Source organism: Piliocolobus tephrosceles, chromosome 6, assembly GCF_002776525.5.
Source record: "Piliocolobus tephrosceles isolate RC106 chromosome 6, ASM277652v3, whole genome shotgun sequence".
Taxonomy (NCBI): Eukaryota; Metazoa; Chordata; class Mammalia; order Primates; family Cercopithecidae; genus Piliocolobus; species Piliocolobus tephrosceles.
Genome location: NC_045439.1, coordinates 79210275 through 79228518, shown reverse-complemented (window position 1 = coordinate 79228518; position 18244 = coordinate 79210275). Strand labels below are relative to the sequence as shown.

General features: G+C 42.0%; 1 protein-coding gene across 1 annotated transcript in view; it reads right to left on the bottom strand.

Moving 5' to 3' along the window:
* Positions 1-5592: 5592 nt before the first annotated feature.
* FBN1 (fibrillin 1) overlaps positions 5593-18244 on the bottom strand; it is a 240448-nt gene continuing 227796 nt past the window's right edge. Inside the window, exons 63-66 of the mRNA XM_023227212.3 lie at positions 17895-18014; positions 12528-12759; positions 9845-10019; positions 5593-8669 (exon numbers count right to left, since the gene is read on the bottom strand). Coding sequence (XP_023082980.2) covers positions 8280-8669; positions 9845-10019; positions 12528-12759; positions 17895-18014 — 917 coding nt within the window. The 3' untranslated portion in view covers positions 5593-8279. The remainder of the gene's footprint in view (positions 8670-9844; positions 10020-12527; positions 12760-17894; positions 18015-18244) is intronic.

The window sequence follows — 18244 nt, the reverse complement described above, 5'->3', positions numbered from 1 at the left end:
TGTTCTCACTCATAGGTGGGAACTGAACAATGAGATCACTTGGACTCAGGAAGGGGAACATCACACAATGGTGCCTATCATGGGGAGGGGGGAGGGGGGAGGGATTGCATTGGGGAGTTATACATGATATAAATGATGAATTGATGGGTGCTGACGAGTTGATGGGTGCAGCACACCAACATGTCACAGGTATACATATGTAACAAACCTGCACGTTATGCACATGTACCCTCGAACTTAAAGTATAATAAAAAAAACAAAACAAAAAAACCATTGCTGTGGATTCTTTTTTTTTTTTTTTTTGAGACGGAGTCTCGCTCTGTCGCCCAGGCTGGAGTGCAGCGGCTGGATCTCGGCTCACTGCAAGCTCCGCCTCCCGGGTTCACACCATTCTCCTGCCTCAGCCTCCCGAGTAGCTGGGACTACAGGTGCCGCCACCTCGCCCGGCTAGTTTTTTGTATTTTTAGTAGAGACGGGGTTTCACTGTGTTCGCCAGGATGGTCTTGATCTCCTGACCTCGTGATCCACCCGTCTCGGCCTCCCAAAGTGCTGGGATTACAGGCTTGAGCCACCGTGCCCGGCCGCTGTGGATTCTTTATAGTGAAAAAGTGGAGAATATTTATTTATTTATTTATTTATTTATTTATTTATTTATTATGTATTTATTTTTATGAGGGTAATTAATGTAACTGGTACAACAAGAAGTCTCCAGATATCAATGGTTTACTACAAGACAGTTTATTTCTTGTGAGTGTGGATGATTGCACAAGTGTTTTCTCAGCTAGACCTGAAAATAGTATATGTATCACTTCTTCTGACATCCCACTGGTTAGAATCACATAACCCAGCTCCAACCTAACGGCAGAAGAAGTTAGGATATGCCATGTTTCTGTTGGCCTAGGGGAAAAAATACAGGGTTGGTGAGCTTGTAGTCCATTCCTGCCACATATAAATATCATAAAAATGTTTATAACTTTCTAATTTAAGAACCAAAGGCTTAGAGTTTAAGTACCAATATTTAAAAATAACTCTATATGGCCTGACACAGTGGCTCAAGCCTGTAATCACAGCACTTTGGGAGGCCAAGATGGGCAGATCACTGAGGTCGGAAGTTTGAGACCAGCCTGACCAACATGGAGAAACCCCATCTCTACGAAAAATACAAAATTAGCTGGGCATGGTGGTGGGCGCCTGTAATCCCAGCTACTTGGGAAGCTGAGGCAGGAGAATTGCTTGAACCCCAGAGGCGGAGGTTGCAGTGAGCCGAGATTATGCCATTTCAATCCAGCCTAGACAACAAGAGCGAAATTTCATCTAAAAAAAATTAACTTTATATATTATTTTTCTTTTCTATTCATAGAATCAATCACACATACACATTTTATATGTATATTGTTTTTACACACACACGAACACACACACAAACACACACACACACACAAACACACATTGGAAAGAAAAGGGTCCTTTACAGTATGAAATATGTCTGCCCAGACTGGAGTGCAGCAGTGTGATCATGACTCACTGCAGCCTTGACCTCCCAGGCTCAAGTAATCCTCCTGCCTTGGCCTCCCCAATAGCTGGGACTACAGGCATGTGTCACCATACCCGGCTAATTTTTGTATTTTTTGTAGAGATAGGGTCTCCTTATGTTGCCCAGGCTGGGCTCAAGGAATCCACCTGCCTCAGCGTCTCAAACTGCTGAGATTCTAGGCATGAGCCCCCCCCACTTAGTCTTTGTTATAATTTTTAATAAGAGTTGTCTTATTATTTTTAATAAGAGTTGTCTTTGTGTGGCTTTGTGTTACACGAAGCTCTGCTTGTATTTTATGTATTGGATTTCAAAGTTTCATTTAAGTATAGAAATTTAACTTTAAAAATGAACTCACCACTGAAAACCACCATTTTATGTGAAAACTACCACAGCTTTATATGGGGGAGATAGGTCAGAAGGGTGTTTTAATTTCAGTGATTCATGAGGCTCTAGACACGGGGCTTTACAGATGTCAGAAGGAGCATACCACATGAGCATAGCTTGCCTCCTGGTTTCTGGGACCATGGCACTGAAGATCACACACCCTGCTACTTCATTTAAGAGCCTCAAAGGCTCACATCCCCACTAAGACTAGAGCTCGGAGAGAGCTGCTCTGCTACCCTGTAGTTGAAAGTACCTGTGCGCTAGGAACCTGGCTTCGTTCATCTTTGTCTCTACTGCTTCATGCAGATGGCTCAAGGCAAGTGCTCAGAAAATATTTTTTTCAGAAAAACAAAGGAAAGGAGGGAGATGAAGAGGAAGAGACAGAGAGGAGAAATAGGTTGCTCTTCTGCAGAGATTTTTCCTATTTTCCTTCTCCTAATCTCAGTCATTGATCCTTTCAACACATATTAAGTGCCTACTATGTGCCAGGCACTGAGCTGGGTGACAAAGCTACAAGGACAAAGCAGGCCCAGTCCTTGCCATCAGAGGCCTCTTTTAGCAGCAGCGGGTTACAGGGGCCATGATGAGATTTACGGAGGGGCGAGGGAGGGGAGCAAGCAGAGGAGCAAGAGGACTGAGAACAATATGGCCCACCCTCTCCTCAGCCTTCTCTTGGTTTCTAGAAGAGCAGAGAGAAGCCTAGATCTTGAATCACAAATGTAATTTGTAGCTTACAGATTCCTATTTTGCTTTCTTGTGTTACATTTTATTCATTTTTCTGGCATGCACAGTGAACTGGGCATGCACTGTGTCATCAGAAGATCTGGAGTTTTTAGTCTCAGTCGCATCTCTTTAGTTTGAGAGACCTTTGTTTGGCAAGAGACCTCAGCTTGTGCATGATGAGGATGATAAAAATCTAGGATTGAGGTGAGGATTGAGGATCAGAGGTCACAGTTCACAAGTGCTTGTTAAAACTGTGAAGTTCTACAGAAGGATTAGATTTTTATATATAGTGGGTACCAATGGTCCTGCAAAGATATAGGGAAGGTGTTCCTATTATCCACAATAACAAGGCTGAGAGACATCAAGGAGTTGCCCTGGGTGGAATAACTAGAAAGGGATGGAACTAAGACTTGAGCACAGTTTTCTCACCCCAGATGTCCTGCAGTATCAGGACTCTCAGGCAGGTGATCCTCAGGAGCAAAATGAGCTCTCAGGGAACTTTCTTTGCAGTCCACAGAAAGGTCAAAGCTCTGTAAACCAGGAATCGCTGACGCTAGGAAAAAAAAAAAAATCAAGTCTGAAAGCATCAGCTTTTAAGGATGGTGCACCTGGCTTCCATGTCCTCTCCCGGCAGGGGTGAGACCTGTGGGGGTGAACATGTAGGCATGAGATCAGGAGCCATTTTCTCCTGGGGAGCTGGTTCCACAGCACGCTGACTCCTCAGCTGGAGGCACCACACCTCCTGTGAATGACCCACCAGAGAGCCCACGGAAGCCAAGCCACAAAGGCGCAGGAAGCAGCAGGCCTCAGGGAGGAGCTTGCCACCCGGCCTGATCACGGGCCTGCCCAAAGAAGGATAATCTCCATACAGCTGAAGACAGAAAGGCTGAGCAGCACATCATGCTGATTTCATGTAGTTACCAAAATACACAGACACAAACCCAATCTCGTCTGTTGAGCCTTGGAAATTCTGATATATTCAGGTCTCATTAATCTTTTCTGACAGGTCTGGACTTCTCCATAGCAGAGCTGGTGGGGCCACACAGAGCAGAGTTCACCATGTAGACACAACTACAAAGGCCTGTGACCTCTTTCTGTCACTGTCTAGCGGGACTGATGGGATGTGTGATTATCATCAGGATGTTTTCGACGTCTCCATTTCCAGGAGAAGAAAAATTTGATTATGTAGGTTTGATTTAATTCTCCCCAAGAGAGTATTTCAGGGTAAAAAGGAAACAGATTTCTCCTTTTTTCCGCAACTCCCAGCACAGCTGCAAAGAATACATCAGGTGGGATATGGAAGTTAGGAAACGCTCAGTGGAGCAGCTGCTTTTTGCTTAAAATCTCCACCTCTGTGTTACTTAGATTTGAACCCAAGCTATGGATTCCAGAAGTACTTGGAAGGCTTGATGCCTTCTAGCTGACACCATAACCAACCCATAAGGGTCACAGGGGAGCAAAGAGGATAATTTTGCCTTCATTTATGAAATGGGAATGGTCACAAAGATCAAAAATCACAATGAACAGACAGCACAGGGTGGAGCTGGCCAGAAATCACACCCACTTACCTGCTATAACTTGGTTCAGTTAAAAAGGATGCACCTTCTATAATCCAACAATAAAAAATGAAACTGGCTGGGCGCGGTGGCTCAAGCCTGTAATCCCAGCACTTTGGGAGGCCGAGACAGGTGGATCACGAGGTCAGGAGATCGAGACCATCCTGGCTAACACGGTGAAACCCCGTCTCTACTAAAAAATACAAAAAACTAGCCGGGCGAGGTGGCGGGCGCCTGTAGTTCCAGCTACTTGGGAGGCTGAGGCAGGAGAATGGCGTAAACCCAGGAGGCGGAGCTTGCAGTGAGCTGAGATCTGGCCACTGCACCCCAGCCTGGGCGACAGAGCCAGACTCCGTCTCAAAAAAAAAATGAAACTGACATCCATTTGTAGAGGTTATAATTCAGATTTTTTTCTTTTTTCTTTTTGAGATGGAGTCTCACTCTTCCATGCAGGCTGGAGTGCAGTGGTGTAATCTCAGCTCACTGCGACCTCCGCCTCCTGGCTTCAAGCAATTCTCCTGCCTCTGTCTCCTGAGTAGCTGGGACTACAGGTGTGCACCATCATGCCTGATTAAGTTTTGTATTTTCAGTAGAGATGGGGTTTCACCATGTTGGCCAGGCTGGTCTCAAACTCCTGACATCAAGTGATCTGCCCATCTTGACTTCCCAAAGTGTTGGGATTACGGGCATGAGCCACAGTGCCCAGCCGTAATTCAGGTTTGAATCAAGGATTCAAAGCAGCCTATGTCCTAAAACGAGGTTTATGACTTTGTTTGAAAAAAAGAAAACATTTTAGATTTATCAGCAGTTAGTTGAAACAACAGATTTTGTGATTTTTGTCAGGTCTTGCCAAATGCATGTCGGGTGTCAAATGTACAAGACCCTCATGTTTATGCAGATATTTGTGAGAATGCCTTTAACTGAGATCCAATCCTGGAAATAAACCCAGTCATGAATACACATGGAAATTTGCAAAATCAAATGTACGGCCTTCTTCTATCTCTCTAACCCTAAAACTTAGAATAACATAGACAATCTTTTCCTAACTCATATGTAATCTCAGGCTCATATTGGGTTTCAAAAAAAGCATAATGAAGTAAATTGGTTTTTTTCTTCTTTTTTAGAAAGTGTTATTTTAAATTGGCAAGGGGTAAATATCTGTCTTCAGCTATAAATGTGAAACTAATATTTCTGCCAGTAATGATCTTCTAACTTTAAAAGCAATGTCCTTACATCATTTAATAATTACATTTCTAATAATTACATTTCTAATACAGTTCTCTAAGAACTACAGTTAAAACCGGAATAAAGTATATTCTGTGGACCAAGTTGACGGTAATTTTAAAATCCCTAACAGTTTATGGGTATATAACTTTTAAGGATACTCATACAGCATCAACCCAATTGTCCTTTATTTTGGCTCATCTAATTTACAGACATGATTTCTGAAGTTTAACAGTATTTGTAATGGCAATGTCCAAAGTGATTTTGGCTGAGTAAACTGCTATTTGTTGAACAAAAATGTAGTTGTTTGTGCAAGTTTAAACATTTCACAAGGCCAGCTGAGTTCATTTCAACCCTACTTACAAAATAATTATTGGCAAATGAAATGGGCTGAGGGGGTAGAGACAAGATATTTTCAAGCTTCTGAGAGATGTACAAAGCCAAGTTCTTCAACTATTGAAAGTGCAATTGAAAGGTCACAGACAATTGAAAGGTACAGGTTGAAATCTCAGGATTAAAGAGTTCCAACAAGAGGAATATTTACAGTGGAACAATGAGGAAAATGTTTTGTTACAGTCAGAAACATGGAAAATATGCTGTTCAAAATTGTTGGCTCTGGAATAAATAAAATCCAGACTTGGACTATTAAAAATATCAAAGTGATCCACTGTGTGCCAACTCCATTTTCTCCTGTTGTTTGTTATAAAGAAAATCCATTATTGAATATAATGCAGTTCTGGTTAAATCATCAAAGACATTTTCCATATGCAAACTGTTGTTTACCATATGCTATATATTCTTCACTAACAATTTTAATACACCTCTATCGCATGGTTCCATAGGTGCAGAGTTAGACGGAAATTTTGAATTATATTTTAACCTCTTACCCAAGGTACAACCCCCCTTTGTAATAGCCATTCAGTTCATTCTGTTGAGCACCTATTATAAACAAAATTAGAGATGCAAAAATACCTTCAAGATGTTCATGGCCTGTTAGGTGGAAGAAAGCATCTTTGTCCAATGGTTGCCATTAAGCCTAGACTGAAACTCTTCTATCTTGTGACAGGGAGCTCACCACAGTGCAAGGAAACCCATTCTTTCAATGAGTAGCTCTATAATTGGGACCGTGTGTAGTAAACTGGGACTGACATCAGCTGACCCTGGTTTTGCCTTCCAGAATAGTATGAGCCAAATCTACTCCATTTTTTTCAGCTGAGCTCTTCAAAGATTTTGAGAGCATTTTCCTGTGTCCTACCTAGTTTCTCCACCCCCCACCTTCATGCAGCAATCTTATTTCCCCTTATTTTCACTATCATGAAATGCTTTCCTGACCTTAGGGATTTAAAAAATTATTTCATATCAATGGAATGAGCCTAACAGCTAAATACTCAATATTGCACTTAAAATAAAACAGACTTAAAATTATGACATTAAGAAACCAAAAGTTATAGTAATTGGATACAGTCTGGGATTATCCCTTTGTAATTAGATGAGTATTGACTAACAAAAGATGTTTAGGGGGAAAAAAATGGAACAGAACACCTAAGTCTTGCCAAAACTGTGTGTATTTGAGAGAGGGGCATGATAAATCTATTATAATGAAATTCACGTGCTGTAAGACAATGACTGAACTTGATATTTAAAACTATTTAAATCTGAAAGTTTAAAAGTCACAAGATTAGTTAGGTCATGTTTCAAAAATGACTCTACAATCTAAATTTCTCACAAGCAAGTCAGGTTAATGACACCAGACTCTGCTATCTTCAATGGATAAAACAAGGGATCGACTTATATGTTAAATTTTCTTCTAGTGGTTACAGATTTGGTACCTTTATAAGCCATAACTAACAGACCCAGGATAATTTAAATCCAGGAGACTTTATTTAGCATCCAGAATGGCCCCTCCAACCCCAAATCCATGCAAGAACACAAAGCCAAGGGGTAAACTAAAAAAAAGAAGAGATTGTTTTATTGTGACATTTATGACATTGACCCCTTGTTGACAGGAATGACCGAGGGTAATCTTGGCATATTGCACATGCTGTGATGAAGGATGCACTGGTGATCCTCTGGCCACTGAGGCTGTTTCCTGGTCCTCCCAGACCTCTACGCACGCGTGGGCCAGTCACAGAAATTTCATTACCATTTGGTGTATACATTTAACAAGTCTTTGGTCTTAATAAGCACCATTACAAACCCTCACATTAAGGGCATTATTATTCTAGTTTATAAATGTTTCAATGATAAAAAATAGCACGATTACAGTATACACACACTTAATTTACATGTAATGTATTATACTCATAACTGAGATAAGCTACTGAACTAACTTTGGTTGATTGAAATTAATGAAGTATTGGAACTGAATACTTGTAATTTGGTTTCTAAGTTGTGTAAATATTACAGTGCATTTATAAATCTAGTTTGAAAATTTACTAGCACCAAATAGGTATCATAAATGGCCAACCTAGTACTGGTGTTTGGAGAAGCAAAGTTTACAAATTTGCAAAAAACAGAGTAGTCCATCAACTGAAAGCACATTCCTGTACGTTTGCTGGAAGGATGGCATGTCAGCATAAATGGCCAACCCCCAATGGAAATACATGTCCCAGTTTTCAAGAATCAACACATATGACAAGGTAGCTTAGCTACACACACGAGAAGCCTGAGAAAGTGGTTGTTTTGAACTAGGGTAGTCACCTGTACCTTGCTTTGGTAATACAAGAGTAGTGCTTATTTATACAAATTTACTTGGTGAAAGATTGTACCTATGATATGATGATTCTGATTGGGGGAAAATATAATTCTACCTATCTATATTTGTTTTTCTTTTAATTATTTGGTCTCTGGATGGTGAATTAATGAAGCAAAACCTGGATTTTCATCTTCAGATTATCACCCAGTTCACCACTGAGGTAGTCTTTGTCATATTTGTCTTCTAGTTGGTTAAGTTCTTTCTTTTTATAAAGTGGAGTACTACTGATTTGTAATGAATAGGTTCCAGCCACTGGCTTCTTCTTTGTGAAGTGGAGGTAGCTGATCCCTTCCTTTTGGTTGATTTTAAAGAAGCCATCTTCATTTCCAGATTCGATCAAGTATCTGTTGTGATTCGTCAGAGTTGTAAGAGCTGGGAGGAGTTCTAGGATTCGAACCTTGTTACTGACGTGGGAAATATTGAAAGCGAAGATGGCCGTCTTCTCAACATCCCAACTTGCAAGACTCACATTGGCTTTTGTCTCAGGTTGATCCTGGAAAGACACATGGCAATGAGTTAAATGCAATGTACATATGCCACTTAGCTGTCATATTAAAGAAAAAATGACTCAAATTTCACACTAATACAATTTTCTGCCTTATGCTGCATATACAATATTGAAAGCATTTTGTTTAGACCACAAATGTACTAAATTGGCACATATTTGTAATATTTGAAAATATTAACTGATGTCAGGGAGAAAAGTTGGAATCATTTGTATCTAGAGGTCTCAAAGTGTAGTCCCTGAACAAGCTGCATCAGCATCACCTGGGAATCTGTTAGAAATGCAAATTCTCGGCATCACCCCAGAACTACTGAATCAGAAACCCTGGGGATGTCTCCCAGCAATCAATTTTAACAAGACCTAGTAGGTGATTCAGATGCACGCTCAAGTTTGAGAACCACTGTTTTAATAGATTATTTTCTTTCCAAAGACTTATCTCATTTCTTAAACGACAGCAGATGGGCTGCAGCACCAATACGAAGAACCAGACTATTTCAATTTGATTCACTGACGCAAAACCATCTCCTCCTAAGGACACACCTATGAGCCTACTTCCTGACTGTGATGATCTGCTAATATTCAATGCTTTTCACCTGGCTTCTTGCTTGCCTCTCTGGGACCACATGTGCTGGATTCTATGGGCCCAGAGCCAGAGGTCTGGGTGAATATCTGTGCACTTCTGAGTTGACTGAAAGGCTGCAGCAGTCGTAGGCAAAGGAAACCAGGCTGCTTCAGCTCCACGTTATTTTTGTCTACGATCCAAGTTCCCTCACACTCCACATGGCTCTTTTCAGTACAGGAGCCTCTAGCTTTCAGAACTTGGCGTCCCTATGTAGGGAGCACTATGTCACTTCGCTGTTCTGCCCACTTGCTGTCCTGGATCTCAGACCTTATCCTTTCAGCAGACTTTGGGTGGGTATTTGACTTTTTTTTGGCGAGACAGAGGAAATGAGCAAGTATGTGAAAACCTTCAAATGGGCACTCCCGAAAAGCAGCAAGAAACTCCAGAAAGCCCCATGGCCTCTTGTAAAATACAGCCTAGAGCTCAGGGAATGTCTGGAGTTTCTCCCTGGGGAGCTTTTTCACACTTTGGAGGAAACCACAGGAATCTGGAAGGACTTTCCACTATAGGAGACATCAGGAGAAACTACCTTCTGACCCACCTCGATATTGGAGGCATCAGTTTCGTTTGTGCTTCTCCGTTTCCTGCCCCGTTTGGGGTAGCCATTGATCTTACACTCGTAACAAGCCTCTGGGGAGAGCGAATTGTCATCCATTTCACCACTGACAGGTGGCTCTGGGTTTCCTCGGCCCATGCCCATTCCAGAAACACAGTGCCTGCAGCAGAAGGGGAGCACAGATGTTTTTAATTAGAATGGGAAGACAAGGTAGGTGGTGCAAGAGTTCTGGTGAAGCCTGCTCCCTGCACTTGTGAGATACAGCCCTTGCTTGTCCGCTGGAGGATCAGCTAGTTCTGAGAACTACATTGAGGTCCTCTGTTTGGCCCCTAATTCCCAGTTCCCTGAATGTATTGATTTCTTTCTAGTGCCTTTCAAGACCCTGTCTTGCATATTTATCTATCTCTTCATTTCCAAACCTAACATGGAAAGCATTTTTCAGTACTTATACTGGTGAGGAGACACGGAGTGGAAACAAGAGAATAGTCGATGAGGAAGGCCATGTAACTTGGGAGGCTAAATAAAAATGGCTTCTTTTTATGAAACAGGCTCCATGGGAGTGAGCAAGGTGTGAGACATCACTGTTGGGTTTCTTGCATTCCTCCACTTCCATCATTACTCTGCCTCACTCAAGCTTTGGAGCAATTGCTCCTATTCCTTGACGTGTCACTTTTGCTTATGCTACTGAGGATACGAAGAAAGCCCAGGTGATAATGAAGGTTAATTTAATAATAAACTATGATGATATGCAGTATATAAAATGCATGTATCAGAGCTTGCCCAACTGTGGGAAACTGTTTCAAGTCATTCAAAACCACTAGGGCCACTGGCTGTGACTCATGTGAAGATGGATAAACAAATCCATGCCCAAGAGAGAACTCGTTCAGCTGTTTTTCTTTGCCTTTCAGTTATCAAAGCCAAGTTATGGAGGGAGGCTCGAATGTTTCACAAGTACCTTGTTTTGTTATTCTGCTTACTATTTCAGAGGCCACTTGGAATGTGTATTTATCAAGCTCCTCTTTCCAAATGTGTTGAAACATTCTAATGGTCCTTAAAAGAATCTTTATTTGGGGGCAGAGTCCACTCCAGTGATTCAGAGGGGCCAAAACTGTTTTAAATGGGAAGATTTCTAACAATGGGTCATAATGTAGACCAAAGATTATGTATCTGTTTCTCTGTAATAGCTGATCTGCTCTTTAGAACTCATTTTCCTATATACCCTCAGGATTCAAAATATGTTGCCAATGAACAGAATATCTGTTGTATTTCAAAGCAATTTATAGGTTCCTACTGTTTCCCCTAAGCTTGCCAGAGTCCAGTACACTTCCTTTCCTCTTTATCTTGCAACATGAAATATGTAGAAACAATACAATGGATGAACTGATAAATGCTCAGCCTGTGGGTGTGTGCGCATGCGTATCCATTCACACAATGATTACATTATTCAGAGGTAAACTGCAAATTTGCAGGCTTTGGTTCCTTTCTCAGAACTCCTTTCCAGTATTTTCATATCCCGGGAGCACCACTTATAAGAAGTGTGACTACAAAATCCCACTGGCCAAAAGCCAGTTTACAGTGTCACAATTTTTGCTGGGAAAAAATGGTTCTGGCATTAAACTATAAAGAATGAGTCTACTGAGAGCCAGACACAAACATCTGGGAATTTGTGTCCGATTGCTGGCATTCTGTGTGCTTCCCATGAAACATTCTTCTACCTACCCAGATCCAAAATGAATCACTTGATGTTTGTATGTCAAGAAATCAAAGACTGCTACATTAATAATTTGGTGTAAGCGTGGATGTGTGTGGGGGTGTGTGTGTACATGCATGTGGGGGAGTACATAATGTATATATATATTTAATGTCTACGTGTTCCTAATTAAAAAGTTAAAATGTGCACTTCCTCTCAGGATAGCTAAAACTAGGCGGACACCCGAGTCCAGATTAATTCAGCAGGAAAAAAGATTCAAACTTTGAAAACTTAACACTAAACTTTTAAATCACTGAGTAAACTAAAAATAGGCCTTCCCTGCCCCAACTCTTACACAGACATACCTATAATTTAGTGAAGTGTTTTTTTTTGTTTGTTTGTTTTTGTTTTTGTTTTTACCAGGAAAATACAGTAAGTGTTTCAATTCTCATGCCCAATGCACCTTTGGTAATATTTAATGTACATTCAAGTCTGAAATGTAAAATATAATTTAAAACCTAAATGATCTCCAACCCAAAGGGATGTCTTTGACTTATCCTAACAGGAGCTAGATACAAAGGCATTTTAAGTCCAGATAGAATCCTCCCTGCCCCAGGAGAAGAGAGGATCAGTCGTGTCCAGGGTGAGCCCAGTTCTGTCATGGGTTGGCAGAGGTGTATTTACAGAGAGACGAATCACTTCCCAACAAGACATGAAGATCAAGAGAATGAGATAGAGAAGTCATATAGCGAGATATTTACAATGTAGTTTCATTACTCTGTTTGATGTTTCCAGAAATCCAGATGCTTCCTTTCAAATAAAATAACCTAAAACTTTTGCCAAGCTAACTGGAATTAATTTTAGGATTACAAAAAGCATGGTTCTCCTCTGCTAGGACAGGTAATGTTGAGTTCAGTGGACTTAATTATATTACGAATGACAGAATCTCCAACCATGACCAGGAAGAGCAGTGCTTACCCTTGGCCTATGCGGAAGTAACCAGGTGGACAGCCACACAGGTAACCGCCCTCGGTGTTGGAACAGCCATAGCTGCAGGGGGCCTGTGAAGAGCCACATTCATTGATGTCTTGGCATCCTCCACTGAACTGTTCATACTGGAAGCCGGCGGGACACATGCACTTGTAGCTCCCCAGGGTGTTGTGACAGGAGGCTCCTCCGCAGATGTGAGCGCTGAGGCATTCGTTTTCATCTGCAGGGCAAAGAAGAAGCGGCATGTGTGGCAGCAGCCAGAGATTTCTATTGAGGACATTGGATCTGGCCACTCGCTGCCGGCCAGCTGGCCCTCAGCTAGGCTCTCACGAAGGGAAGACAGGCAGAGGTGGCTGGGTGGGGAGAGCAACAGCAGAGGAAGATGCGGGCATGGATGTGGCTTTTTGCTATGTTGTGAGTAAACATGGAAGATGAAGTCAAATGCACCAGGCAGAGGGCATTAGAGGATGGCATTCTGAGGACTAGTAGACTCCAGTTCTCATCAGAAGTCAACACTGGTATCTTCTGCTCCATGTAAACATCCAGTCATGAACCAACATGGTGCTGGTCCGTAGCTAGGATTTAGGGTTCAAGGTGGGAGGGAAGGAATCTTGCAGTTCTCTGTGCCCTGGCTTCACAAGTGCCCAGCAGGAAGACAAATGTCTCAAAAGCAGAGACCAATCATTTTCCCACAGGCTGCTTTCCCTGTCCGCCTATTTCAGGATGTGCCGATCTGGCAAGGGCTGATATCCTGCCCCAAGTGTCTGCCCCATTTGGACTTCCTTTTCAAAAATCTGCAAAAGCCCCCAGGTACTTGTTCTGGGAGATGAATAATGCCTTCTGGTATGTCTGCTCCCATCACTGAATCGGCCCCTCCTTATTCAAACCAGCCTCCTGCCCAGTGTCTGAGCCCTGTCTAAAACTAAGTGTGGCTGGAAGAGAATTGGTGCAGACTTCACGAGCAGTACTTGGGGAAAACCCACAAGAGAGACAGAAGCTGCAGGACTGGCTACCCACAGGGACCTGCCAAGTCTGATGCTAGGAAGCAGGAAAAAGAAATCTTACTTTAAAAAATCAACTAGAAGGGAGAAAACCATGAGTTTCTCATTATTTCTGATTTATAATTTTTGGAAGTCTCTAATATATTTTTGTAGATCTGCCTTTGCAGGGCAGGTTGGAAACTTGCTGGTAAGACGTTTCTTAACTGCCATAGCCCATTTTCAGGCGTACGTTCATTTGAATGTAGATAGATTGGCCTTCTCTTAGTGAATACCCAATTCCTATGGACGCGAGGAAGGGGAAGCAAATGAATGTTTATTAGATACCTGCTTTATGATAGATAGGATACAGGCATTGCCCATTCATTTCCTTAGCTTTCCTAATAATCCTGAGAAAGTGGTATATTCTCTGTTTTACAGCTAAAGAAAGTGAGGCTCAGGAAGCTCTTCCAAGATGTCACAGCCAGCAGCAGCGGGGCAGAAATTCACAGCCAGGTCTGTTGGACTGCAAAGGCCATCCGTGTGCTTTCCTTTATACCACAGTGCCTCTCAAGAGATGCTCCACATTTAAGCTCGTGCTTCCTTTCTCCTGTAATATGTTTACCTTCTTTGCTAAGGCAGATTCATTTACAAAGAAAAACACTGTTTCTCAAAAAATCTATTTTTTCTTTTTTTTTAAATTAGAAAACAGGTGGATAAAAAAAGTGGTGAGGAAGGATGCTCACTTGTATATATTTAGTATATATTCATATTTCCTTCCTGCCTGCCTTCCTTCCTTCCCTCCTTCCATGCCTACTAACTTCTTTCCTTCCCTCCTTCCCTCCCTCCCTTCCTTCCTTCTCTTTCCCTCCTTCTCTCTTTCTTTCCCTCCTTCTTTCTCTCTTTCCCTCCTTCCCTTCAGCTATAGGTCTTTGACCTTAACTTTGCCTGTCTGAAGATGTTTTGTATCCAAAGATCTTCAAGTCTCCACCCAAGGTCACTTGGGCACCAGGCCTCTTAAAATAGAAATAACAATTTTCTCTTTCTCATTCTTCCCTTTCTCTTTCTGTGTTCAACACATTGTCTGTGTTATTTCTCCTTATTTTAAATTGAGGATGAAGTGTGCAATAGAGAGCAACAGAAACCATTGGCACCAAGCTCCATGTCAAACAAAGAATGAAGAACCAAACATATTTACTTCAGTGGAGAGAACACCCCTGGGCTGATGTCTTCTTGCTCCTCCATGTCCATCCTCTACCCTCTCCACCTGCTCGTGGCTCCCTGTGGCTGATCTATGGAGCAGGAGCAAGCTCTGCTCCCCTGTCCCCCACTTTTGGTTGGCCTCAGCCATCTGTTTCTTGCTGGGACCCTGACTAATAAAACCTGCAGGGCGTGGGTATATGAGGGGGAAGACTTGTCATTCTTAGAGTCATTCTGTGTCTTTTCCTCCAAAGAGCAGAAGTAAGACCAATGGTGAGAAATTAGAGGGAGGAGAAATGATTTTTTTTATACCAAAAAAAGACATTTCTAAGTATTAGAAGCTGTCTACACGTAGATTGGGCTATCTTGGGAGACAGTGAGGGCCCTTCAAGGTGGTATTTAAGCCAAACTGGGATAAGCAAGGAAGTTAGAGAAGGATTTACATATTAGGAAAGAGGGAAGGCTAGATCTAAGGTTCTTTTTAACTTTGAGCATCTATCTGTGTTACTACAACGATCAAGAGTTCTCCCCTTCCCCTTCACATTCTTTTACATTTTATTTTACATTTTCTTCCCTCCCTGAGAATTTAATAAAGTTTAATAATAATAAAGTTATCTAGGTTGGAGAGGTAGAACGGAGTAGAGCACAGATTAAAATAAGAAATTGGCAAATATTCAGTGTTTACAGTTTAAAAAACAGCATGCTTGTGCACTTGCCCTTTGTATCAATATACAAACACCACGATTTGGTTAACATGTCTTGCACTCTTCCTGACCTTTTTCATCCTCTGCACTCTGGAGCAAATGACTCCACGAGGAATTTTTTTTACACTCCCAAATATTTGTTTTATTCTTCTAGTTGGTACTTAGATTGGCGAGGGTTTTGTTTGTTTTATAAAAAGAGACAATTCGAGTTTTATCAAAATAGCATTAAAGTCTGAAAACCACTCCTTAAAAGTGGATTGAAACCCACCACTCTGTCCTCTAAAATCAAAGATTTCAGCATCCAGATTGCACTGTTCATGTTAGCTGTGGCCTTAAGGGAGTACCGATAGGAACATTCACAAATGCAGGATGGGCTTTCTTTTACTCACTTTGTCTAGAGGAAAATGGGTCAACTCCGTCTATCTGCAAGCTAAATTTTTGAAATTTACTTCTAGAAAGCAATGAAATCGGTGGCCTCCTTACCCCAAAGAGTGAACTTCCAGCCACCTGGGAGTGAGGATCCAGGAAGGGCTGGTCTAAGAGATCTGCTCTGTTTCTTGTCGTTCTGGGGAAGCTATTTTAGCCCAAGGCAATGCTCATTCTAGATAACTCTAATTCTCAAGATTTATGAGGGCAATTTGGCAGTTGGAGGCATTAAGAACCCCAAACTTCTTCTGACTTCTAAATCAACTTATTTTTTTAGAGTGTCCAGCCAGGAGATGATCTTCACAAGACCAGAGCAGAATCTCCAAGACACTAGTGCATGGCCTGGTCGCCTCTACTATCCTCGGACTGATGGTAGGAGGAGGAGGGGAAGGTACAGGAGCGACATACCTTTCCTCTCTTACGTTTTTTCACTTAGCTCCAGCATTATTAAAGGGACCTAAATAGGCTGGGTGTGGTGGCTCACTCCTGTAATCCCAGCACTTTGGGAGGCTGAGGTGGGTGGATCATGAGGTCAGGAGATCGAGACCATCCTGGCTAACACGGTGAAACCCTGTCTCTACTAAAAATACAAAAAATTAGCTGGGCGTGGTGGCGAGTGCCTGCAGTCCCAGCTGCTCAGGAGGCTGAGGCAGGAGAATGGCATGAACCCGGGAGGCGGAGCTCGCAGTTAGCCAAGATTGCACCACTGCACTCCAGCCTGGGCGATAGAGCGAGACTCCGTCTCAAAAAAAAAAAAAAAAAAAAAAAAGACCTAAATAATGAGAACAGACAGGCTCATAAACGGGGTACTGGATCAACGAAGTTCACTCTGGAAGTTCTGTGAACAATGTCAGAAACTGGTGATTAACATCAAAGACCTCCCTGAGCTGCTAATGAACAAAGACATTTTGATTAAAACCAGATAGCTAGCCAGAGACTTGCGCAGTCTAAACTCCTATAGCACAGGGGTCACTTTAGTCAACCCGATGCGCCACTGCAAAGCTGTCCTGTGTAGAATCAAACTAGATGACCGAGATGATTTTGATAAATGAAAACACACCAAATATGTCTTCATCTGCATGAAAGTGAACCATTGCCATGCAGAGCCTGCACCCAGGAAGCAGTAATTCTTTGAGTTTTTGCTAAGGAGGGCTCTACCAAATAGTGTGGCAACCAGAACAGTTTACCAAAGCACCAAGCTTGCAGTGACACTCCACAGACACTTGCTGAATGAACAAAAACAAGTGAATGTGACACTTGAAAGGCAGCTCTAATCAGAAAGTTAAGAGTTGTGGATTCTAGTTCCAAGCATGTCACTAAATAACTGGGCAAGGACATACTACCTTCCCTTTCTGGACTTCTAGGTCCTTATCTGTAAAACAACGTGCCTGAGCTAAACGGCTTCTGGTATCCCTCCAAACTCACAATGTTTTGATTCTGTGATGTGCATTAAGAGTTATTTTCCCATGACATTGTAGAATCAAAGATGACATCATTTCAATTTAATGAGAGAGTCTGTAGATCTCCCTTAATTATCAAAAGAACTTAGCATTCTTGAAAAAAAAAAAAAAAAGAAAAAAGAAAAACCCTTGCTGTGTCTCCTGCTTGCACTCTATCCCAAAAATGTGTAGAGCTGAACAGAACTACTTTGGCATCTTCAGGCCAAAAGTCACTCAAAATAGCCTCTGGCTGGCTGATATTTTTCAGTCATAAGTAAGATGTTTTGACCCCTGATGTTAAAACATAACTCAAGTGTGGGCTGATAACTAGCAGTGCAGTAGGAGGGTGGAGGATACTGGGCTTCAAAAAATTCTGGGGGCATTTCATTTCAGATGCTCTCAAAGTATCCTTGATTACGATTTTTTTTTCTTAGTTTGCTGTTTTGCAAAGACTGTTACTTCCCTTGGGTTTCAACCAGGTTAGGGCAATTTTAAATGAGTATTTGTTGCTTCAATAACACATTTACAGCTTCAGAAAGCAAGCAAGCAGTGTTTTGCTTCATAGGAGCTGATAGCCATGCATCTTGAGAGTGAGGAAAAGTTACTTGCCAACACACTGGTTCCACTGGTAGTGCTGGAGGTAGCCCTGGGGGCAGCTGCACCTATAGCCCCCGATGATGTTCTGGCAGCCGTGCTGGCAGCGGTGGTTACCCTCGCACTCGTCCACGTCTGAAAAGGAAGCAGAGCCACCATGACGCCAACTCAACATCTCTCTCTGAAGCCACACAGATTCTAATAAGAAATCTGGCCCCTACACATCCTACACATTATTCTACCACCAAAAAATTCAAGAATATCTCTTCTGGAACTGCTGCTAAGTCCAAGGAGAAAAACATTCAGAGAGCCCTGGCAAAGTCTACAAATAAAAATGATCAGGAAATTAGTGCAAAGTCCAAGGC